At 42.4% G+C, this 26,298-nt stretch overlaps 1 protein-coding gene across 1 annotated transcript in view; it reads right to left on the reverse strand.

The window, feature by feature from the left end:
• Window positions 1-2,057: 2,057 nt before the first annotated feature.
• Window positions 2,058-26,298, reverse strand: part of Far2 (fatty acyl-CoA reductase 2) — a 110,233-nt gene continuing 85,992 nt past the window's right edge. Inside the window, exons 4-12 of the mRNA XM_038320849.1 lie at window positions 25,629-25,808; window positions 17,087-17,264; window positions 16,763-16,807; window positions 15,725-15,843; window positions 14,985-15,052; window positions 6,910-7,081; window positions 3,799-3,928; window positions 3,317-3,444; window positions 2,058-2,350 (exon numbers count right to left, since the gene is read on the reverse strand). Of these exons, the coding sequence (XP_038176777.1) occupies window positions 2,188-2,350; window positions 3,317-3,444; window positions 3,799-3,928; window positions 6,910-7,081; window positions 14,985-15,052; window positions 15,725-15,843; window positions 16,763-16,807; window positions 17,087-17,264; window positions 25,629-25,808 (1,183 nt within the window). The 3' untranslated portion in view covers window positions 2,058-2,187. The remainder of the gene's footprint in view (window positions 2,351-3,316; window positions 3,445-3,798; window positions 3,929-6,909; window positions 7,082-14,984; window positions 15,053-15,724; window positions 15,844-16,762; window positions 16,808-17,086; window positions 17,265-25,628; window positions 25,809-26,298) is intronic.

Raw genomic sequence — 26,298 nt, forward strand, 5'->3', positions numbered from 1 at the left:
TAATAGCATAACATACAATGGTTCATGTTGGCATTTTTTCACATGTATAGAAGACATTGTGGTTGTAATCAGCCCTCCCTTTTACAACCCAGGACTTCTTTTCAAGCATATACCTTTATACTTTTAACTCTGCACCCAAGTAGATTTTTCCCCCTATTGCTGTGCATATGTTGGGATTCATGTAATTGATTGGTCCTGGGGTGGATTTCTCAATGGTGGTAACTTTCCCATAGTAACTTACTTTTCCTGTTTCAGCATTGCAAGATAAATTTGTGCCAAGTGTCAGGTGCCTCAGAACACTCATGCAAATACAGTCCCACTGGTGTGGCGGGAAAAGATGGCATCAGCGTGTAGCCTATGTTTATGTATTTCCTTTTTCCTGGAGAAGGGTTATGGGAAGAGGTGGTCAGCAGTTAAAGAACACCGGAGACAGTAATTCAGAATTTTATTTAATCAGAAGTTTAAACTAATATTCAATCCCTGGAGTTCTTGGAATGATGAAATTCAGTAGTGAATTTTTAGAACTTTTTTAAATCCAGTGCTATATTTATTGTATCCATACCTGGGGTCTTTCATGTAACTCAGAAGCATCTTGCAGCTCTCCCACACCGGGCACCCACAGGTGCTTTGTTCTGACTCTTTTTCTGGCTGGAGCGTAGTCCCTGACCTTAATCTGACTTGCAGGAACTCTACCTGAGAGGGCTCTTTAAACATGTTCCTCATGAGGCCGAGGAGAGCTCAGTACTGGGCACACTTGAGCCACCAGAATGCAACATACACATATTAAATACGTGTGTGTAGTTTTCAGAAATTTGTGTGACAGTTACTTTTTAGGTCCCAAATGCCTCATTTGAATATTTCATGTTTTTAGCATGCAGAGGTCTTGCAGTCCTGCATGTCCAGATCTCAAATATGAGCACACTTGGGGTGACGACTTATGAATATGAGGATTTGTGGATGTATAAAGGTTTTTATTTGTATTTAAAATATTTAAGCAAAAACTTCACTTTCTCTTTTTGAGCTCTGTACACTCCACAGTTAACATGTGACTCGGATGACTTAGGTACATTGGCCTCAGGGGCTACAGGAACTTGCTCTCCAGCTCCGCACACAAAGATGAAAACTAGAACTTAAAATTTTATTTGAAATTTTGCTTTCCTTACTGGCAAAGGTCGGAGAATTTTCATGGTTCTGATCTAGGAAGGTCCCTCTCCCCACAGCCTTCCTGACTGATGCCTGAGTGAAGTACACTTAAATAGGAGGGCTTTGGCAACATCAGTAAATGAGCGTGGGAGGGTTTCCAGGACAACGGGGATCAGAATGCCTTAGGCTAAGGGATGTCGGAATCCTAAGAAGCATGAACTTTGAAGTACTTCATACGCCTGATGCATGTACAGTTAAGTTCACATTTCGTGTGTAATTATCTACACCATTTGTTCCTCTTGGGTTAAGATGTGGACCCAGGTGAGAAACGGCAGATGCTGAGCCTGCTTTCTCCACCTCCCACCCCTCAACTCAACTGGGACTCTAGTGTTTAAGATAGCGGGCTACTTCTATGGCACCGTGATTGAGCTGCCTTCCTCCGCTCACCGTGGTTGGAAGCTTTTGCCTTGGTACTAAGCATGCTTCCCCGATCGGTGCTGCCTCTCTAGGCTGCTTAGGATTCTGCTGTGTGTTTGTCCATAACTTCACAGTTGAAGTTAGTTGTGTCAGGAAGGGAAAGCTAAGTACAGGAAAAGGGGTGATGTCATGCTCTGTGTGTGGTGTGAAAGGGGTGATGTCATGCTCTGTGTGTGGTGTGAAAGGGGTGATGTCATGCTCTGTGTGTGGTGTGAAAGGGGTGATGTCATGCTCTGTGTGTGGTGTGAAAGGGGTGATGTCATGCTCTGTGTGTGGTGTGAAAGGGGTGATGTCATGCTCTGTGTGTGGTGTGTAGAGTGGTGGCGTCAAGACATACTTTGGAAGTTAGGTTTTTGTACATGTATGCAGTTAGAGGTTGACTTTCCTTCTCACTGAACCAAATTAAAAAAAAAAAAAAACCAAAATACAGTGAAGAAGTAGGAAAGAAGATGGAATGGTAAGTTTGGCTCGAAGCTTGGGTGTGCTTCTTGTTATGTCCTAGTTTAAGACACAGTCTCCTGCCTGAGAGGTATCTGAGGTTCCAGATGACGGGCTGGTGGAATGTTCTTAGGCCTTGAGTGTGCTTGAGGCCCTAAAGTAGGAGATGAACTTGTAACAGAAGCTCACAATGAAGAACCAGATGTTCCGAGCCATCTGAGACCTTGCGATGAGGAGGCGCCAGGTGATCAGAAACAGGGCGGTGTTAAAGAGGTAATGAATGTTTCGGAGCCTGAGGAACAGAAACAGAAGCACAGTTAAGACAGCGCCTGCACCCGGCTGTGATCCCTGAAGAGCAAATGCGTTCCTGTCTGTGACCAGCAAATACCTAGTTCTTAGAGCCCAGGGATGGCTTGCTGCCCTTTTGTTTTTAGTGCCTTTCATTTCCTATTGAATAATCATGTTTTTTCCTCATGTTTTGATAGCTGGCTACACTTCCTATTTCTCTGCTTAGAGCTCTTTTTATAAGCATGGTTCCTAGGTGAATGTAGTATTTTCAAAACACACTCTGATCTTTCAGTATCAAAACTCCTCTCTGGATAGTGGAGATGGCTGAGTAAATGCATTTTTGGAGCAAGCCTGGAACTTGAGTTGGAACTTATGTAAGGGTCAAAGAGCAGAAGTTGACTGCGCAGAGTTGTCCTCTGACCTCCAAATGCTCATCTATACACACTGTACAAACAGCTTGTAAAAGCCCTCGAAATCTTGACTGGAGGGACACAGTGAACTTTGCAGCCTGCTTTTCAAGTGTCCTCCCTCTTGGCTGTCCGTCTACCACCTTGACTACAAACCTTAGCTTTTGCAGGAATCATGACCGGAATCCTGTAACCTGTTTGTCGGGAATTTTGACTAAAAGAAGTAGGAAGGGGTTGTAAGAACTGAAGAGTAGTTACATGGTTTTCAGGTTACGTAGTGTGATCTGCCATTTGGGTCTTCCTTAGGCCACACTGTGGTAAGCACAAGAAGAAGCAGACTTGGGCTGAAGCCTGGCTCCAGTGTTTGTTTCCACGAACACCATTCTTTCTTCTCATGTTAACGGGCTAACAGACGACCTGCTTCAAGAGTGCAGTGAGATCTAAACTCAGCGTTGTGTGCTATAGGACAGTGTGGAATGCAGGGCTTCTAATGCTCAGGAACTACGTCAATGCGCAAAGTCAGTCAACACTAACAACTCACACACACCAAGGAAGGTCCCTACCTTTTTAGGTGTTGCTTTGCTTTGGGAATACCAGCCAGATCCTCTTTCAGTAGATACTTCTTAACCCCCAAAACGTAATTTTCAATGTATTCAAGCCAGTTCAGCTGGCGCACATCAAAGTTGAACACCTGTGTAGCAAAAGATATTTTGGGCTTTGCACTGCCAAGCAGTCACGTTGTCCAACGTGGGTACCCAGAGCTCATCAATATAGCTACACTCGCTGGCCAGTGAGCCTCCAGGACCTACCTGTCTCCACCACCTCATCAGTGGGTTGTCAAACATGCCACTTCATTCAGCAGCAGTGAAGGTCTAATCACAATCCACAAACTAGTTCTCGCTTCACTAAACTTGTTTCCTGTGAATGCTGACATCGGTTTCCTTAGGGGGGAAACAATCATCTGCCTGGATACTCAGAACTCCCCTGTCAACATTACTGGTCCCACACACAGCTGTGAGTTCCCTGGAGTCAGAGCCACACTTACTCTTTGATCTTCAGGACTGAGCTCTGACAGAAGCATCTCTGTGTTGTCGGTGCTCCATTCCCAGCTGTGGTTGATGAAGTACTCCAGCATGGAGATGGTTTTCAGGAGTCGGTCCATGAGTCTTGTCATCCTGGGGGAGAGACCAGATAGCGGGCGCGGTGCATCCTGCCCACCGCCTCTTCCTCCACAGGGAAGGGTGGCCCAGCACCATTAAGGGAGTGCAAGCCCTGGTGGGCTCCTGTCAGTAATACCAGCACTGGGGAGGCTAAGGCAGGAAGATGCATGAGATCAAGATCAGCCTGGGCTACTTACTGAGATCTAGTCCAGTAAAAACAGTCTTAAAAAAAACAAGACACAAAAGTGTATGTATCCCTCTTTCCCCTGAGTTCCCATAATTCTTCAGTTTCTGGGTCACACCCATCCTCAGCTAGTTAACAACAATAAGTTTTAATCTTTTTTTGGAAACGTTTATTTTTATTTATTTATTTATTTATTTATTTAAGTTTCCACCTCCTTCCCTCCTCCCATTTCCCTCCCTCTCCAATGAGGGCTGACTGAGAAGCCAAGGACAATGGCACTGAGTTTTGATTCTACTGTATGTACTGTCTTTGGGGGAGCCTAGTCTGTTTGGATGCTCACCTTCCTAGACCTGGATGGAGGGGGGAGGACCTTGAACTTCCCACAGGGCAGGAAATCCTGACTGCTCTTAGGACTGGAGAGGGAGGAGGAGAGGGAGTCGGGGGAGTGGAGCAGTTTTAATCTTTTGTAAAGTACACTTCCTTCATGTGAGTGAGTACTAGCAATATATCTAACAAATTGTTCATTCTCTAAAAAAATCTACATAGGGTACTAAAAGGGTTTATAAACTTCTGTGCAAGTTAAAATTTCATTTCTCCTCCCTGCTTTCCATCCTAATTCTGTTAAATAAAGGAAAGCGAATGAATCTTACAGTGTCTATCAGACACTTTACAACCCCACACCCAAACACCCATCCCTTTCTCATCAGATATTTCAAAACTGAGCGAGTTATTTGCCTGAAAAGATTAGTTTTGTTTTCATTTTGAGACAGAACTTTAGAAAGCTAATTTCTTTTTAATTATATGTTCTTAAATTTGTAAAACAAAAATGGGATCTCAGGTCTAAGTGTATAAGCTTTTGGCAGAGTGTTGACCATTAGCACTTGGAGAAGCAAAAGCTAGTTATAATTCATACTTAATGAAGACAGTCTTAATGTTCATAATCTACTCTCTTAGACATAGTGCTGACACTTCCAGAAAATACTCTTCTGGTTTTCATAACAGCCTTATAGGTAGCTCTTTGTTCACATTTTTCATAATGTGGTTCATAAGCTTAAGAGGGTCAGCATTCAACCCCCATGTAGTTCTGACCAACCCCAGAGAACCTCTGCTGTTGCAATCCCATTTCCCTGTGTCCATTTCTTGCAATGGACTTTTCTAGCTCCATGCTCAGAACATGAAACAGCTCTCCTCTAGAAACCTTCTAGGACTGATGTAGCCAGAATTTATTCATATTAACTTTACAGAAAGGTTATGTTCAAGATCAAGTAGAAAATGCTCCAGGTAGGCCTCTGAGCTGAAAGTGGTTAAACTCAGCTTGGTACCAGAGTATAGTTAATTCTCTTAAGACTTGTGATGCTCTAGGAATTTGGTCATATTTTTGGTTCAAGTTCCCACCAACTGTGAGACTCCTCACTGTTATCATGTGAAGTTTCTTTTTAAAAGAAGTATATTTAAATGTTTGGAAGAATAGTTGTAGGACAACAACAACAACAAAAGAGCATGTTACTCTTAGGTAGGAGCCTTTTTAGTACATAAAACACAATCACAAAACCTGTAAAGAAAAACTAGAACTTAGTCATGATAGTGATTATTTTATTCTGTGCACCTTCATGTCAAATAGATAATGGTTACTACCTCCTTTTTGTAGAAGAGGAAGTTAGGGTTTAGAAGGAAAATAAATGTATGGCTCATGACTAAATTAGTGAAGCCAAGATTTAAATCCTGGCTCCAAACTTGACCATGTCAGATCCTACAGTGTCGGACTGGTTTTATAAAAAGCCATGGAGATTATTGTGAGGCTAGTGAAGGATGGCCTAGTGGATAAAAGGACTTGCTGCCAAGCCTAACAATCTGGTTTCAATCCCCAGAATGCACAGGGTAGAACCAACCTCCCTTCAAGGTGCCCTCTGACCTCTGCTCCTGTGCAGTGGTAGTATACACACAATAAATAAATGTATCATAAAACAAAACACTACTCATTGTCCAATACAGTGTGGTTCAATTTCTCCCAAACAAAACGCATACTGACTTTTCTTGACTTGTGTTTTTCTCTTATTTACCAAACCTTGCTTTATCCAAGTGTTCCTAACCCTTCAACTTGACCTATTTTGATGGACTTAGAGTATCTGCCTGTGTTTTCCTTCTTGTCTCTTCTGTATTGGGTAAAACTCATACAGATGTTTCCCACACAGTCACGATGCTTCCTTATGTGAGTGAGAAGCTGGGTGAGCACATAGCCTTTGTCTTGCAATTGTTTCTTGTGCTAGTCCAGAGAAAGCTGGATGTGCCAGAAAGCCCTCCCATCTCAGAAGGGAGCTTGCTAAGGGACCAATCCTGTTCCTGTTCTGATTGTGATCCCAGAAATTTCCTCCTGTTGAATGTGTTATGGAGGTAGCCAGAGATACACTTCTGTCACTGCTGGGTGGTGACAGAGCTGACTTAGCTTTGGCACCTCATCTCTCTGTTTTCTTACCTCTAGGTATCAGTAAACCTAGTTTGTAGTAGTGGCTGTACTGTCTTGCTGTTAATATGTAGGTTCTGCCTGCCCTTAGCTTCTCTTTCGATGGTGAAGGTGTTAGATTTGAGGCTTGAAGATGAAAATGGGATCATCATGAGACCTTGTAGCAGGCTCACAGCAAGCATTCAGTGCATAAAGCTGCTGTTATTAGCGTGTGTGTGTGTGTGTGTGTGTGTGTGTGTGTGTGTGTGAGTGAGTCAGACATCTGTCTCCTTCAATCCTTAGCTGTAGTGAGGATTAAAGATTTTGGGTTCCATGCAGTGACACTACTAAACTATTGTCCCATCTTCTCACCTGGGTTTCCTTCCAGTAAGCCTCAGATAGAAGTCATAGATGATGGCCGGAGCCCGGTGGCTGACAGCGTTCCAATAATAGGTGGTGAAGTTGTTGGTGGTGAAGTTAGCGTTTGGCCTTCTGAAAGCACTCTCAAACGGAATCTTTTGACAGGTCGTTAAGACCTGTAATCCTGGAGCAAAAAGAGGAGGTGATAAGTCTGAGACATATAAGTCCATAAGCGAAGTCCATTATAAGTGCAAGATGTCTGCAGCTCGGAAAGACAGTGTTTACTATATAGCATCACGAGTCTGTTTCTAAGAACATGTAGATTTTTAATGCCTGGCAAGTGAACATCTGCACAGTTAAGCAATATGACTGCACTAAGAATGTATCCTTTTTTTTTTGGTGGGGTAGGAGGTTGAGACAGGGCCTCACTATTGTAACTCTGGCTATCCTAAAACTCATTACGTAGTCCAGGCCAGCCTTGAACTCACAGAGATCCACCTGTCTCTGTCTCCCAAGTGATGGGATTAAAGGTGTGCACCACTACACCTGGCCTTTTCTTTAAACATTTACTTTCAAATACTTGGAGAAGTTTCTTATTCAATATAAGGACAGGCTATTCAGAGGGATGTTCAATTCTAGGTTCTCAAGTCTACTCTGAAAGGCCAGAAACAGAGGCTAGGAGAATCCCTTGCAGGTTAAATGTTCTTAACAAAGGCTTGCACAAAAGTATAAACATGGATTTCTTTGTATGTAGTGTTGTTTCTAATCTAACAAATAAGGCTTGCCTGAAGCTCAGAGTGCAGACTAAACCACTAGTTAGCCATAGAGGCCAGGCAGTGGTGACACATACCTTTATAGCACTCAGGGGACAGGCAGACAGATCTCTCTAAATTCAAGGCCACCCTGGGCTACACAGGATCCATCCAGTCTAAAAGAGAATTAGAGCCAGGCAGTGGTGACTCACACCTTTAATCCCAGCCCTAGGGAGGTGGAGAGGAGGGAGGAAACAGGAGGTCAGATGCAGTCTGAGGAATTGTAGAGACAGATGGAGTTTGAGCATGTAGTTTGAGAATTCGTAGAGACAGAATTGCCCCTTTAGTCTGAGCATTAGTAGCGGTAAGAATTTTAGTGACTGAGCTCTCTACTTCTCTGATCCTTCAGCTTTTACCCCCAATATCTGACTCCCAAGTTTTTATTATTAAGAACAATTAGATTTTGTGCTACATTTGTACGGTTCACTTTAGACACCACAGCTTCTTTTGCTTTGATATTCTTGTTTTTCTATGTATATATTTGGCTCAGTTTATTTGCTAGTAGAATTTTTATAATTGCCTTTTCAGAATTTTTAGATTAGCTTAGTTTACATTTTTAATATAGATTCAATAGTTTTTTTATAGCATTCATTTAAATTCAATTTTGACCTAATTGGATCTTTTCAAAAATGCAGTTCATTATTCAGTTGACAAAGTTATCAGTTATTGTGGTAATTTGATTATTGCCGCTTTGAAAATATATCATCAAGAAACAGACATGTAAAATATAGATATTCCTGGTTAGCTTTAACTCAGAGGCAGTTAATTGAAATGTTTTTTGAATTAGAGTGTCTTGTAGGCATGTCTCTAGAGGATTTTCTTGATTGTTAATTGATACAGGAGGCCTAGCCCACTGTGAGCAGCATCATCCCTGGTATGGTAGTAAGAATGGCCCCATAGGCTCATATATTCTAATGCTTAGTCATTAGAGAAAGGTACTACTTGAGAAGGAATAGGAGTTGTGGCCTTATTGGAGTAGGTATAGCCTTGTTGGAGGAAGGGGTTGGGGGAAGAAGGGGGTCTTCGAGGTTTCAAAAGCCCAAGCCAGGCTCAGTGCCTCTCTCTCTTCCTGCTGTCTGCGGAGCTGGATGTAGAATCCTTAGCTACTTCTCCTATTTGCATGATCCATGCTTCCCAGCATGATGACAATGGACTAAACCTCTGAAACTGTAAGCAAGTCCCAGTTAAATACTTTCTTTGATAAGAGTTGCTGTGGCCATGGTGCCTCTTAACAGCAATAGAACAGTGACTTAGATACCTGGGCAGGTGGTTCTGAACTGTATAAGAAAGTTAAGCATAGTCTGTGTAGATGAGAAAGCATCCTTGTGCCACGGTTTCTGTTGTGCTTTCATTGACTGTGAGTCAGTTCCTTGGTCAGAAGTATTGCTCTGTAGAATAAATAGCAAGCAGGCCTGCATTCAAGTTTTGGCTTGATTTCCTGCTCTGCCTTCTCAGTGATGAGCTATAATCTGGATTGTAAACAAAGTAAACCCCTTCTCCCTCTAACTTGATTTTGGTCAGTGTGTTTTATCAAGGTAACACAAATGAAATCACAGCATGGAACTTAGAGGCACCTACACTTGAAAGAGCCAACCACAGTAGATTCTGACATTAGTACCGACCTTCTCATCTATGCAGCTGCATGTTGCACCGCATTTTCATTTGGTTATGGAATCAGCATTCACATTTAACAGCTCTAAAACTGACCTCTTGATATTCCCATGGCTAGCTGTCTTTTCTTGACACATTTCATAACACTTTCTATCTCTAGATGATAGTTGTCTTCTTCAGTAAGCCAGCTAGAACCTTTGGAGTTATCTTGATCCTCCTCTTTTTTTTCCCAACAACTCTCATAACAGCACAAATGAGAATATTGGCCTTCCCCTTGAAAAGAATCCAGCATCACCATTTGCTGTGTTGCGATGGGTAGGGGCTGCCCCTGTTCCTTGAAATATTGGGGTAGTGTCACCACGGACTCTACTGTAGCTCTTGTCCCCCAGCAGTCTGCTCTCCATACAGCAGCTAGAATGAATCTGAAAATGTTTCTCAGAATTTACCTTCTTATAGAATTCTCTGATGGACCCTCTTATTTGGAAGGAAGCCAAACCCTTCGTTCAGTTGTTAAGACCTTGTAACATCTGTATCTTCTTACACAGAAAGAAATGCTCACCATGGAGACGGCCTTGTAGGATCTGACTTCATTCTTACTCCTATGCCCATCATTCTGGGCATATTTACTAGCATTTTCCCTTTGGTTGCTTCTGCTCTAGACAAAGTGGCTCTCCTGTCTTTGAATATGAATAAAGAGCTTCTGTACTGATGGTTCCTTCAGCCTACGTCTCCTGACAAACTGTCACTTCCCTCCGACCTCTGCTGAGATGTCACCTTACCAGAGCTATTTCCTTGGCCTTCACACAAGAAAGCATTCTTTTTACCCCACTCTGTTTCTTCAAGGACTTAACCCTAAGCTGATGTATAATTGTGATTTTGTGCCTACTTAGATCTTGAGAAGTGGCTGCCCGGGAGTTGGTGCTCAGTGAATACTTTTGGAATGAATGAATATTTCAGTAATGCACAATAACTTTCTATTTCCTAAGTCTATCTTGACTCTTAAGTTTCTCACAGTGACCTCATTGTCACAAAAACAATTTTTAGAGCATTTCAGATTTTCATGCTAAGAGGCAATTAATCTGAGCTGGGTATAAGATCAATATACTAGTCATTCTCATGTCTTCCCAGTAACCATTAGAAAATGTATTCTTTATAAAGATTCCATTAATTATTAACAAAATGTATGTATTTTCTAGATTCTATGTATAAATCTGATAATGCTTAAGAACTGTATGGAAATAATTTTTTCTTGAAGGGCATTAACAGAGGTAACTAAATGGGGAGATGTTGCATGTTCACCCACTCAGCTGTCAATTATTCTGCACTGCCACTTGAAACTACAAATGTTCAACCTATGGTGACATCGCTAGTGGGTCCAGCTAGAAGTATCTAGATCACTTCTAATAGCCCTGTCATGAAGCATTTAATAAATGAGTTTCAAACTGAACAAATTTGAATTAGTGGGGAGTGAAATGGCAAATCCGAATTTGTTGTATCAGGCTTCTTGTGTAGAGGTTTGGCGCTGGATGAAGGACATGACAAGCTGGGCTTATCTGCTGTGGCACGAGGGGCTGAGAAGCATTTCTGTCAAGCATTTGTCATTCCTGAAAAGGCATTCCTCAAGTTACAGCCTATCATGCAACAAACCACAGGGGTTGGCTGTTCCGCAGCACTGTTCTCCAGATGGCACCACTGAAGCATGCAGAGAGAATTACTAACACAGGGAGGGAAGGCATGTCACTGGGAACTCATACCACATAGGTTAGCTGAACTGTAACTTTCTCGCATCATTAGGCATTTAAATTTGTTCCCATGGCTCTTAGGCATTGAATAGATCTAGTCCTTTATGTTTAGACAGTATGTGCTGGTTTGAATAAGAATGGCTCATATATTTGAATGCTTAGTCACCAGGGAATGGTACTATTTGAAAGGATTAGGAGGTATGAAATAACTGGAGTAGGTGTGGCCTTGTTGTAGTAACGGTGTCACTGGGGGGTGGCTGTTGAAGTTTCAAAAGCCCATGGCTGGCCCAGGCTCTCTCTCCCTGCTTCTCTCCTTCCTCTCTCTGCCTAGGGGTTAGGACGTAGCTCTCTGCTACTTCCCTAGCACCATGCCTGGCACCGTGCTTGATAATGAACAAAGCCTCTGAAACTGTAAGCGAGCCCCCAATTAAATGCTTTTAAAAAAAAAAAAGGAAAGAAAAAAGAATTGCCTTGGCCATGGTGTCGTGACAACAGAAGTTGCTACCCAGGACTAGGTTATTGCTGTGACAGGCCTGACCATGCTGCTTGTTGGAGGAATATGGAAGACTTTTGCACTTTGGACTAGAAAAGTGAGTGGACACTTTAAATGTGGCTAAATGGGTCATCATAGCAGAAGCATGGAAGACAGTGATGAGGGTGATTTGAACTGTTTGGACTCAGCTTGACAAGTTTCAGAGGGGAAGAAGTTAGTAAATAGCCTAGAGACCATTCTAGTGACATTTTGGTAAAGAATGTGGCTTCTTTCTTCCCTTGTCCTAAAAACATTTGCTAGAAGCTAAATTGGAGAGTTCTGGATTAATGGCATTGGCAGAGGCAATTTCAAGACAGCCTAGTACTGACTGTGTCCCATGGTTACTAGTTGTCTCTCTCATGCAGATCTATAATGAAAAGGAGCCAGTGGGGCAAAGAGAAATATAAAATGTACAGCTGGAAGAGAAAAGGATCACCAAGAAAAGCAATGGAGGTAAGTCCAGTGCTCAAGGAGAGGAAAGACTCAAGAAAAACCTAATGTTAAAGGGAGTAAAGGGAGCAGTGACCTCAGTGCAAGACCCCATCCAGCTAAACTTCCAACTTGTGAAATGGAATTAAAATCTTAAGCAAACATTGAAGGAAACCATGGAAAATGGAAAGCTGATGGAAAAGAAATTGAATGGTGGCCCTTGTCCCAGTCTCAACAGGTAGCAGAAGTCAGCCTCAGCCACATGGCTCTGGCTTTAGAGTCAAGAATATAAAAAAGAGGTTGTGGAATCTTCAGTATCTAAGGAAAGCCATTGGGCTAAAACTGTGGTAGGGGTGCCCCTGCATAGAGGCCTGGAGAGGCCTCTGTGTGAAGCTGTGAAGGTGAAGCCTGGATTGTGTTGGAGACTCCAAGATATTGGAGATGCCTGAGTCATGGGAACCTACCAAAGAGAGCTGTATATTGAGTGTGGAACCAGCCCAAGGAAGAGAAGCGTATTGTAGTCAACACAGCTGAAAGGAGTTGGAGATCTGAAGAGCACTTTTGATGTCAGAGATGGGGATGGGGAATTTGGAGTTTGCTCTGTTGAGTTTTGGTCTTGCTTTGATTCAGTATTTTCTTACTATGCTCCCTTTCCTCCCCTCTGGAATGGTAATGTATATACTGTGTCATTGTATATTGAAAATATGTAATCTGCTTTTTTCATTTTGATTTTATAAGGGTGATAGTTAAAGAGACTGTCATGAGTCCCAGAACAGACTTTGAACTTTGGACTTTTAAACAACATTGAGACTGAAAGACTATGAGGCCTTTTGAAATTAAACTAAATGTGTTTTTGCATTATGGTATGACTAGACGCTTATAGGGACCAGGGAGTGGAATGTGGTGGTTTGGATAAGAATAGCCCCATAGGCATGCTTCATCAGGAAGTAGCACCATTTGAAAGGATTAGAAGGATTATCAGGATGTAGCTCTCAGCTACATTTCTAGCACCATGCCTGCCAATTCTGCTATGCTCTCCACCATGATGATAGTGGACTAAGCATCTGAAACTGTAAGCAAGTTCCGAGTTAAAATGCTTTCATTCATAAGAGTTGCCTTGGCCATGGCGTCTGTTCACAGCAATAGAATAGTGACTTGGAAACAGCCAACAGAGTTCGTGTGGTCTGCGTTTCTTAAAGCAGAGACCGTTAAGTTCAACAATCAGAAATTTCCTTGGCACCGGCTAAGGCTTTTAATCAAGGACTCTGGCTTTTTTTTCTTCAAAAGTAACTTATATTTTCCTTTATAAATTACTAGTAGAAAGGTTATTCACATGAAGGAGAGATAGAGATCTGGTTTTACTTTTATTTCAGGGACCAACTGGCTTCCTCTATGAATCCAAAAAGCTCATTGACTCTCTGGGCCTTATGTAAGTTCATAACTCTCGATTCTGTTTAAGAGTCTTTTAACTGTAATCATCTCTTGTTCCATAAAATGAATGTTTTCAGGAAGAGAATTTTAAATAAATACCACATCCTCCAAACTCTTTTTTAAAAAGATTCTGTTTTTAATTGTATGTATATATGTGTGTCTGTGTGTGGGTGATAGTGTGTATATATGTGTGTCTGTGTGTGGGTGAGAGTGTGTATATATGTGTGTCTGTGTGTGGGTGATAGTGTGTATATATGTGTGTCTGTGTATAGGTGATAGTGTGTGTATATATGTGTGTCTGTGTGTAGGTGATAGTGTGTATATATGTGTGTCTGTGTGTAGGTGATAGTGTGTATATATGTGTGTCTGTATGTAGGTGATAGTGTGTGTATATATGTGCGTCTGTGTGTAGGTGATAGTGTGTATATATGTGTGTCTGTGTGTAGGTGATAGTGTGTATATATGTGTGTCTGTGTGTAGTTGATAGTGTGTATATATATGTGTGTCTGTGTGTAGGTGATAGTGTGTATATATGTGTGTCTGTGTATAGGTGATAGTGTATATATATGTGTGGGTGATAGTGTGTATATATGTGTGTCTGTGTGTGGGTGATAGTGTGTATATATGTCTGTGTGTAGGTAATTATGTGTTGGCAACCAAACTGGCTCCTCTGCGAGCGTAGTACCTGCTCTTAACTGTGGGCCATCTCTCCTGCCCTGAGTTTACAATATCTTATTTGCTTATACTAATATCAGTTTATATGGGTGGGATCTTAGATATCTTCAGTTACTGATGTCAAAGCAGATTTCTTACTATTTTGAAATCAATTCTGATTTAGATATATGATCTAAATAATTGGGTTTATGATGACAAGAACTTGATCACAGAGAATTCAACTGTGCAAGCACAAATAACACAGTGTGTATGCTCTAAGTGGGAATCAGAATAGTACAACAGGTAGAGAGTCAAAAATCTCAGACTTGAGCAAGGAAACTAACTCCTGGGTAAACAAAGGCATGCACTATTGGTTGATTTGTTGGCGGATCCCTAGATAGATGAGATCTGTCACCAACAAAACGCTTTTAGCATCACAGGTACTGCACAGTTGGGGCAGGGCAGGGGCTGGCAGCCGTGCAAATGGATGAACAACACACCACTCCATTACAGGTGGACTCTTAGGTGACCTTTCTGAAATAGTCACTGTGAGAGAGGTGCGTGTATGGGAGAGGTCAGATCACCGTCTGCATTGTTGATCTTTGCCAACTTTTGCTTGGTTTCGTTGTTGTTTCTAAAGTCTCCTCTAAGACTCTATTCCGTGTAATCACGCATATGTTCCCATGGTCCACTTTTATCACTGTATGTTCTAGTTGACTATAACACATTTACAATCTATAGAGATTTTTCTCTCTTTATGCTTGGTTTTGTTTTTATTATGACTTCCTCTCACACCGTGTTCCTGGCTGCAAGACATACTTTATCCCTGGTCAACACCTCTAGGTAGGTGTTCACTTATATATTAAAGGCACTCACCCATTTCATACCAATTACAGGGATTGAGATTCCCAGTTGTGGAATGGTAGATTAATGTTGATTTAGGTCTGGAAGATAAGAGGAAAGTAAAATAAATACAATCAACATTGATAACTAATGAGAAATAAAGGAAAGTGAGCACCGAGGTAGGCATCAGAGTCCCTGTCGGTACTGTGATCCACATAGACTCTCTGATTCTGTTCTTGCTTTGGGTTGATAAGAAAAACGAAAAAAGAAAGAGAAAGTACACACATCAATATGTCAAATAGGTGTGACCTGTGGAACACGCATGCGTGCCTAAGTTCACATGAGAAAAATTTTATTCTTGTCTCTTACTCACAAAGCCACGATCACACCGTCTCCCTAGCCGTTACTTCATGTCAGCAAATTTCTTGTCTTATCTCTGGGCATTTACCAGCAATTAAACAGCAATTCAACAAAAATAGAAACCATTCTGCCATTTCACTAACTAGGTTCTTATTTACTTTAAGGTACTGAATAGAAAGAAAAGCTTTTTGGTTATTCAAAATTTTCATGGTAAGTGGTTTAATAGCAAATTATTTTATGACCCACCAAGTGTTAATCAGTATTCGTACACCTTAGCCTATATAGGAAAGTCTACTAGGAATCCCAGGATACTGGCGCGAGCCTATCTTGCCACTCTGGAGTCCTGTAGAGCGAAGGTGTGATTGCCATTGCTTTCCCCGTCCCCTCTCAGAAGCTCGTGTAAGCTTGCTTACCTGTGAACTGCGGTATACCATCCCACCGCTATGGTGAGATTGACCACTGTGTCTACTGGAACCACATCTGCCACTGCCATGGGAGAAGCTTTTATGGACCGAAGAAATCCTCTCCCCGTCTGCTCAGGGGAGATGGAACATAGAATATAAGCCAGGTGTGAAGTCACAGTCGGGACTAGCCACTTTGTGTAGGAGTTGGACACTAGGCCCCTTCTTTTGCTGTAGGGATCCATAGGTGTGCGTGTGTACATGCATGTGTGTGTGTGTGTGTGTGTGTGTGTGTGTGTATGAGTGCATGCATGCATGTGTGTATCTAAACTACATCTTTGCCTCCAAAAAATATAATGAGTGGGTGGAATTCGAGTCAGTGTGCTATTATACTCTGTAATAAAACTGATTCTAGCCCACGTTCAGACGATTTTTACTCCCATCTAAACTGTCCTGGGGAAAGGAACAAAAGCATTCAGGGAACAGAAAGAGGGTGGAAAGGCAGAAGTAAGACAAAACATACACACCAGCTGTGCGTTTTAATGTCAAGCATTCCATAATCTTTGGCATAAGTTTTGTTTTGTTTTGTTTTTTTGGCCTTGAAGTTCTGATCCATCTGGCTTTCTGAGGTCTGGGATTACAGGTGTGAGCTGCCACACACACTCAGTGCTGGGAGTGATACTCAGGGTTTTAAGTATGCTAGGCCAAGCACCCTACCTACTGAGCCACAGAAGGCTAATATCGCCTCTGTATACATGAGTGACTGTATTAGTTCAAGCCATTAATAAAACAATGAGAAGAAAATACCTTCACCTTGTGGTAACCAAAGGAAAATTTTCAGCGTGCAGACATTTCCAAAGTAAAACTCTGGAATAGCAACTGAGTATGTCAGTCGCCTCTGTCCTGATGGTCAAAGCAGCTTCCTGCTGCTTTCATCTTCCCATTAGTAACTCTAGATAAGCCACTTCCTTTATCACCACGCAAGGTGGACACCAAGGATTCCATTACACTCTCCATTTCAAGGGGTTATTTTCTCATCTTTGTACATACCGCAATAATGAGTCCACTGGGTCCGTTTATATTATCAACCCAACCCTGGAAAGAAAGATCTCATTTCAGAAAACTGTTACCCTTGGACAGCCCAGTCTGTGTGTGGCAGGGTGAATGGGTGTGCGCACGCGTGTGTCCGTGTGCACACCCACACATCCGTTATAATACTAACCAATTGGTCATAAAGAATGTAGGAGAAGAGAAGGAAAAGGAAGAGTGGGAGAAGGAATAAAGGGATAAGTAAAAGCAGGAGGAAGAGAAGGGCTGTCAGAAACTTGTGGTTTCTAAGGCACCTGGACTGAAGCAAGGAAGAAGTGTGCTCACCGGGAAAGGCTCCTGCCAGGTTGCTCCCACTATGGACGGCCTGATGATAGCCACGTTCAGGTTTCCACTCTCTTGTTGCACCACCATCTCTCCCAAGGCTTTGGTGTAGGTGTACGTATTGGGCCGGTCCCCAATTAGCTTGGGAGTGATCTCGTCAATGATAGAGTCATCTAACCACCTAAAAGCAGAGGGAAAAAAAAATTCTAGCAACATCCACAGCACAAGAGAGCAATAAGAAACACAGCCAATCAAACAAAACTTCCACCTTCTGACTTGAATCTTGGAGACCATCACCTCAGGGTCGCAAGGACAAGTATATATGTTCAAATCATTCCTTCTCCTTATATCTTAGTTAAAGTCTGCTCCTCTCCCCCTATTTCCACAGATACGTGACTCACCGCTTCACTGCCACTCCTGTCTAATTGACTCCTACAGTCTCACTAGCGTGTCCACTAAACACGTGTATGAGTGCCAACCCGTGTCCCACAACAAGCCAGTACTGTCCTCCCCAGCTCAGGGGGTCCTCCCCCACTGAACTCTTGTACCAGTCTTAAACCTGCAGTTCTTAACGGCTACATCTGGCAGACGTCATTCTCACATTTTCTCAGGATCTGTTTAGAATAATGGCTTTGTGGCTGCTGAGGGTTTTGCGGTGACTCTGGCGTGGATGGGTCCAGAGTTCTGAGGAAGCACCAATCACACAACTACTGGACAGCTCCACTGGGAGGTGACAGGCATCCCCAGAACATCTGCCGAACTGCAAATAGTCTAGAAAAGTTGTAATAATTCCATACTTACTGACACTTCCCTAACAGTGGCATTAGCATCACATAAACATCTAGTGTGTAGTGAGGAGCTGCGGGCAGGACTGTTTTTCATCCCACCCGGCTCCCACATAGCTAGATTATGCCCCGAAATAACAACACACAAACTGTATTCTTTTAAACACTGCTTGGCCCATTAGCTTCAGCCTCTTACTAGCTAACTCTCACATTTTGATTAACCAATATTTAGTAATGTGTGTAGCACCACGAGCGGTGGCTTACCGGGAAGATTCTAGCCTATGTCCATCTTGGGTCGGAGCTTCATTGCATCTGCCTCACTTCCCTTCTTCCCAGCATTCTGTTCTGTCTACTCCACCCACCTATGTTCTAACCTATCAGGCCAAGCAGTTTCTTTATTAATTAACCAATGAAATCATCAGATAGATAGAAGACCCACCTACATCATTTCTCCTTTTTCTGTTTAAACAAAAAGGAAAGACTTTCACTTTAACATAGCAAAATTACATATAACAAAACAGTTATCACACAAGAATTACAGTTACAATATTTATATCTACTTTTTTTTTATCATAACTAAGGAAAACTATAATTATCTATTTATTCTTCAACTCCATCAAAGACTCCAGAAGGACACAATATTACCTAAGTAAACAAGAAATAAGCAACTTCCAAACTCTAGAAATGACAGAGACAACTCACTGCCTGGACAGTCACCCAAAGTTCCTCTGTACCGTTAGGGCATCCATCTTCGGCCTACAGGCCCATAGTTCCCATTAGACATTTCCATGAAGCAGGAAATTTCAAAGGCAGTTCAGTCAGTTTCTGCTGTATCCTGTAGAATGTTTCACAGACTATTTCATGAATCACAAACCCCGTAAGATCATCTCACCTTTAGGCAAGTTCAGCAGTCCTCTTTCTGAGGGTTTTCTGTGTCCAGTTTATGCAATAGTCCAGGCAAGAGCAGTTTCTTGCCCAAATGGCTAACCAACTCCATAAGGAGCCTCTTCAATGCCCATCTTCCTCTTGAAGTAGCTTGGTGCTGCCAGGAGCAGATGTGTCTCATTGTCATGAAAAGCTCTAAGTTATTAAAACATTTAAAATGCCATATTCTGTAGTCTTTGAAAGATATGAAGAATGCCTATCTAACTGAAATATATCTCTATATATCTAGAAAATCTAACTAATATGACTACAAGTTTTACTATTATCGACGATTATCATTAGCAACCTATATTTCCTAATTACACATTACATTTTTAAATGAACTACACAATCACAATATCTTAATCAAGATCAAAAATACATATACATATAACAAAATTGACCTTAAATTTAAATCACTAAAGCAAAATCCATATGGATGCAAATTATTCATATCTATATTATATCCCCCTTTAAATGTAAAAGAACACTTATAAACAATATTTGGGAATATGGGCATAGTTATTTCTCTCCAAACTGCTTCCTGCTGAATGGGGATGCTGTTAATCAGATCTTTCATGGTGTAACCTGTGTGCCAGGTTCATCTCAGTCATCAGTTGGGTGAAGTAATTTTCTGAAGGTGTTCACAGCAACCTTTCAGAGGGGTGTGGTCTATCATACCATATTGGGATAGATGCAATCCACAGGTTCTCATTTTCTGTAAAAACAAAAGAAGAATCTCTTTTCCAAAGTATCATACCCTTAGATCCAAATTCTGAAGTAAAGGTATTTTCAAAATATCTATGTTGGATTAGTTCAGCAGCATTTATAAACAAATATCTTTTAGCAGCTGTTGCTCCTTCCTCAACATTCAAACAATTCAAAGAAAGCATAATAGCATACAGTATCAAGATTCTCTATGTATTTTCCATCTTTGTACAGCTTTGTTTTAACCTCTTTTTTAAATTTTTACTTTTACTTTTTGGGACAGGTTCTCTGTATATCTTTGTCCTGGAATAACTCTGTTGACCAAGCTGTCCTTGAACTCACAGAGATCCACTTGCCTCTGCTTCTCAAGTGCTGGGATTAAAGGTGTATGCTACCATACCTTGAACTCACAGAGATCTGTCTGTCTCTGCCTCCCAGGCATTCGGATTAAAGGTGTGTGCTACCACACCTTGAACTCACAGAGATCTGTCTGTCTCTGCCTCCCAGGCATTGGGATTAAAGGCGTGTGCTACCACACCTTCAAGTCACAGAGGTCAATCTACCTCTACCTCCCAAGTGTTGGGATTAAAGGTGTGTACTACCACACCCAACTACTTCCTTTTTTCTTTTTTACTTTTAAGAACTTTAACCTTTAGCCTGCATATATTTTTAACACACTGGAAACCACTTAGAGGTTTTCTTTGTCTTTGAATCTCTCTTTACTGTATATCTCTCTTTTTCTGATCACATGAGTCTTTAATTTGCTAAGCAATATCGGTAGGACTAAAGCCATGGCTTTGGAGGCTGAATCCAGCCCATTCCTTAGCTTTCCAGCCTCATGATGGAGGTACCGCTGGAGCCATTTTTATTGCCACAACTCTATGGTGTTTCAAGGTCCCTGCCAGCAAGCAAGCTGCAGCATTCTGCTCACAGACCACACTCAGTTGGACTGCCTGCCTGAAAGAGTCAGAGTTTGCCCTGGCAGGACGGCCCAGAAAGTAGGCATTTTAAAACAGCACAACTTTTTTCCTGCTACAGCTGAAAACCGAAAAGCATGCAGTCGGATTTTCATCAACACTATGTAAGTGTTTCATGGCAGGAACTCTTAAAAGAGCTGCAGGGTTTTGCAGCTAAAGCTGAGTCAGGAAGCCTCTCTTAGATGAGAGTGTTTGTTTGCCTCTAGCAAGCAGAGCAGACTCGAGAAATTGCTGCTACCAAGAGAACATGCTTTACTCTATTCTTTCCCAATCTTTCTCAAGCTTTCTGTGGATTCAGCCATCCATATTGGGCGCCATTCTGTAGTGAGGAGCTGTGGGCTTGCTTTTCATCCTGCCCAGCTCTCACTTAACTAGTTTTATACCGAAATAACAACACACAAACTGTATTCTTTTAAACACTGCTTGGCCCATTAACTTCAGCCTCTTACTGGCTAACTCTCACATTTTGATTAACTTATATTTAGTAAGGTGTGTAGCACCACGAGGGGTGGCTTACCGGGAAGATTCTAGCCTACGTCCATCTTGGGTCGGAGCTTCATTGCATCTGCCTCACTTCCCTTCTTCCCGGCATCCTGTTCTGTCTACTCCACCCACCTATGTTCTAACCTATCAGGCCAAGCAGTTTCTTTATTAATTAACCAATGAAATCATCAGATAGATAGAAGACCCGCCTCCATCACTAGTGCTTCTTTTAGGTAGCAGGGTTAATTTGTACATTATGGATATAATTTAAATTTTCAAGGTGCCTGAATATGTTCAAGTAATTGTTTTAAACATATTTAAAATTATATTTTTCTTGTGTGTGTAACGGGGGGAGTGTGCATTCGCCAGTTCATCTCCTCTGTCATGCACATCCTGGGGACTGAACTCAAGTCGTCAGACTAGGTGGGGGCGCTTTTATCCACTGAGTCATCTTGCCAGTCCTGCCTGTGCAGTTCTTCACTAACATGTTTAGTGTGTGTGTTCTTATTTTATAGAAGGACGCATAACTGTACAATTCTGATTGTAGAAAACATTAGCAGTTACCCTTCCACATTTAGGACAAATTGTTAAACACTGTGTCTGATGATAATATGTATTCAGTCAGGACTGCATTTTAACCCCTCTCATTGACAGCAGGGTAGAATACAAAGGCTGGCCATAATGGTCCCATTTTCCTTCCTTTTCTTCTGTTAGTACTGAATATAACCTGGACACCCAATTGCCATTGGGTTGAATGTGGAAAAGTAGAGCAATCCCTAGAATTGAAACAACTTCAAGCACACAGAGAAATACAAGGTATTAAATTATATGATGGCAGGAGATGTCTCCACGTATGAAGTCCTTGTCATGCAAGTGTTCAGTAGTAGAGTTTAGATCCCAAGAACCCACATTAGCCAATGTAGTGGCCTCTCTATAATACCAGCACTGGGGGAGGCAGAGACAGGCTCCCGGGAACAAGGTGTCCTGCTAGACTAATCCTATCACCAAGCTCCAAGTCAGCCAAGAGACTTCACCTTGCTGTATACCCTTGAAGTTATTGAGAAAGGTAGATATTTGGCATCAACTTTGAGCCTCCTTAGGCACCCACATGTGTGTATGTGCATCTCTGTGCTCACATACGTGAACATGCATACATGCATATCATACACATGTCAAAAAGAATTAAGTGACCACATGGGGATTGGAAGAGTGATAGATAAGGCAGGACCCATCCCCTTGATTCCTCTTGTTATCCAAAGGTAACTGGTTTGAATATCACCTATGCATATCCCCATGTGCACTTTAAACCATCTCGATTACCTATAATGCGGAGCATAATGTGAACACAGTATGCGTGTTTGTTGTACCCTGTGTGGAGTAACAACCAAAAGCCCGTAGCGGCTCAGTGCAAGCACAGATATTCAGATTAGCAGGAGGTTGGTTGAAAAGTCACAGATGCGGAGGGTAGCTGCATGGTCTCACTTCATTTCATTTGTAGGCAGGTCGTGCATTGACCAACCCAAGACCACTTTCCTATGCCAATATAAATTACAGAAACCAAGTCTAGTTTCCGCAAGGCTGCAAGGCAAAACAATTTCAGGGGAACCTAGAACCCACAGGGAGTCGATGTCACACCACAAGGAACAGCTGCTCACTACAAAGGGTTATAGCTGAGGGCTCTACAAAGCATCTTAGAGAAAGAATATTGGCTCTGTAGATTCCTAGGGATGTGTGTGGGAAAGCTTATTGCATGTGCCCCACATCTCAGTTTCTTCTGTGGACCAATGTATTCTGTTCTTGCTCCCTCCATTTTCCCCAGGAAAGACGGCTGGTTGTATCTGTTCCAGTTCTTGGGTTATGACTATACGTACCTATCAACGAACCAATGCAACAGAACTCTCTCTTCTTCTTCCCCATCCCACCCCTCTACTTGCTTTCATTCTTAGTGCTAGGGATTAAACCCAGGGCTTCACACACACTCCACTTCCAGGCCAGTGGTGGCATTTTGTTTTAATAAAGCTTATTTTAAAGTAACTTTCTTCTTCTGCCCCTCTGACCATTTTCTGTCCCGTCTAGTCTCTTCCTGGACTCAGAGGAGAGGGCAGTGTGACAAAGACCCATCTTCTGCTGCCTGGGGCCCTCTCCAGTGCCCAGTTACCACCTCTGTTCTTTTCTTTCCCATCAGTTCTTCAAAACTGTAGCTCAGCATATTATCAAAGACACTGCATGAATCAACATACGTTTCTGAAATCCACTAGATCTTCTGTAGTATATTCAAGGACATGTGTTGAACCTACAAGTCCCCAGCTCCCAAATCTGACTTAACTTTCTTTCCATGAGTCTCCAAGTTTAAAATTCTACTTAAGTTGCTTTAAAAGAAGCCTAAAGTCATTGGAGACCTTAGCAGTAGGTATATGTCAGATGCAGTTACACACAGCGCAGGCTCGTCTAACTTACTATCCTTTTTTAATATTATGGTATTAATAGCTTCTTGTTTATATGGTAGTTGAGTGAAATGAGGAGTATGTGTCTCCCCCAGTTTATCTTCTGAAAGACGGAGCTACAGGTATTTCAGGGAAAGCATTCTGGGAGAGAATGGTAGAAATTTTACAGTGGCCTTTTCTCCTCTTCCCCATTCAGGCTGTGTTTGTTGCAGTCACCATGCCTAGGTGTCTGACATGTGTCTGATGCTCTCTGAAGAGTGGTCCAGAGAGCAGAAATTCCATTTCTTTATTCACTTGGCTCATCACCCTTTTGTCCCGGAAATCCTGTTTCCTTATGTGCCACCATGTCCTCAGGAGGAGTCAGTTTCTACACCCTGTAAGGTTTAGGGAAGCGGGGATGGATAGAGATACATGAGAACAGGTGGACTCAGAAGGAAATGGGGCTGTGGAAATATCGGCGCCATTGCTGTAGTGCAGAAGGCAGTCCCCAGGCAGTCCCTCTCAGTTTGGGGGCATTTGTTTTATAGTGAATTTAAGCATTCCAGGGAGGAAGGAATTTCCTCCTCATCCCCAATACTGACTGTAAGTTAAAGACTTCTAAGATATACCCGCCAGAGCTCCGGACATACTGAAGACAAGACAGCAAACTGACCCCTTCTCTGGGAGGGAAGCTCTTCCTTTTTAGCCTTGGAGTATTTAGCGTCTGCATCTGTTTAGAGTTTGGAAGGAGGAGGTGGCACAAGGAGCCCTTCACTGTGATGAGCTGATCACTATTTCCCCTGTCTCTAGTGAACTCTTAGAGGTTTCCAAGTGCATAGTCCCCTCTCAGATATCAGAAGGGAGGACAGTGGATGAGACCTTAGGAATTTAGTTCTGGTTCTTGAATCAAGCAGGTGGGCTCTCTTCTTGGAGACCACAGTTAGGGAGGAGGTACCTCTGTGAGAGGGAAGCTTGGTGACAAACTTTAATTCTGTATTGAACATGCTTTTGGGCTTTCTATAGATGTATCTGAATTGACTTGGGCATCAAACCACATGTGTCTTTTCTGCAACTCTCCAGAGGAACCATTAACTTGAAATGCTGTTTGCTTGTGCCAGTTCCTCTAAATGACCTGTATGCGGAGACTGCTTGTTTGCTTCCTGGCTCTTAGAACTGGATAATCACAGAGAAACTATACTAATTACAACACTGTTTGACCTATTAGCTCCAGCTTATTAACTAACTCTTACATCTTAAATTAACCCATTTCTATTAATCTGTGAATGGGTACTAGGCTGTGACTTACTGGAAAGTGTCCAGCATCTGTCTCCTTTGGCAGCTACATGGCATCTCTCTGCCTCTGCCTCCTCTTTCTATCTATATCTATCATCTATCTATCTATCTATCTATCTATCTATCTATCTATCTATCATCCATCCTTCTATCTATCTATCTATCTATCTATCTATCTATCTATCTATCTATCTATCTATCTATCTCTTCCAGCCTGGCTATATTCTGCCCTGCTATAGGCCAAAGCAGCTTCCTTCCTCTGATATGGGAGGCGCCCGTCCCTGTGCTGGGTTCCTGGGCAGAATAGACGGGAGGCAACGGGATGAGCAGGAGGGTTCCTGGTTTTGTTTCTTGACTGTGGACTCAGTGTGGCTGGTTTCCTCCAATTGCTGCAGCCACAGCTTCCCTGTCATGATTGACTGACCTAGAACCGTGAGCCCAAATAAGCCCTTTCCTCATAGGCTGCTTCTGTTTGGGTATTTTATCAGAGCAACAGGAAAAGTAATGAAGAAGGACCAGGGAGTGGGTGTTAGAAAGGCTAAGACAATTGCCCCAGCTTACACAGCAAGTTTCCAGCCTTCCAAAATTTCTCTCCTGATCCTTTATATTGTCTGGTGGTGCTGTGAGAAATATGTTCGTGGTCCAGTGTTTCTGCAGCCCTATCCTCAACAAGGGGTTTCTTTAGGGATCTTCAGGGCCGAGGTTGTAGCTCAGTGGAAGAGTGTTTACTTAGCATGCACAAGGCCCTGGCTCCAATGCCTCTGTATCAATTCCTAGTACATCCTTCCCTCCTGGAGCATATTTCCCACTGGAAGAAGGGACCAGTAGAGACAGGTGAATCATTTCCCCAAAGCTTTCAAAGTGTCCTACCTCTTAACTGCATTAACAACCACAAAGAAACCAAGGGAAAACCATCTGCTGCCACCCAGTTCCTCCATTTGGCCCAACTTACTCCATGGAGTCAATGATCTTTCTTGGCTCCACAGGGCATGGGTAGATGACCTCATCTATGTGGCTCAGGTTGCAGTTAGAAAAGGCGGTAGAGATGTGGATGAAGGCTTCAAGCTTTGGCATCTGGCTGGCCATCAGCAGTAGCTGCTGGGTGGCAGTGACATTCAGCTGCACAGCTTCTCTGGAGAGGACAAAGCAGAAAGTAGCAGTAAAGATGTCTCAGCATCTTATCTTGCCGTACCTGGTGTACCACACTGTGAGCGTACCTCCTCCAGTGACTGGCATGCCATACTTATCCTAGCGGCAGATGTACCAAGCTCTAAATGGTGTATGTGCCATGACTATACCTTCTTCAGTAACAGGCAGATGCCTCAGATCTCGGTGGCACAACATGAGACAAGGAAGAAAAGAATTGGTCCCTGGCTGCACAGTTCTTTAACACTTGAAATTGTAATGTGCTCCTGCTATGTGGGGGTCCTTAGTCCTAGCCACGGCAGCACAGTACACACTACACACGGTGTCTAAGGTTACACAGTTCTAATCGGTAAAACAAAAAACACATGGTCCTCTGAACTGATCAAGTGGCTTCCAGAAGGGACCATTGAAAGAACAAAAACAAAGAAACGAAGACTCTGACTCAAACTAAGAGTAGGTATTTGAAAGAGCAATGC

Source organism: Arvicola amphibius, chromosome 2 (genome assembly GCF_903992535.2).
Source record: "Arvicola amphibius chromosome 2, mArvAmp1.2, whole genome shotgun sequence".
Lineage (NCBI taxonomy): Eukaryota > Metazoa > Chordata > Mammalia > Rodentia > Cricetidae > Arvicola > Arvicola amphibius.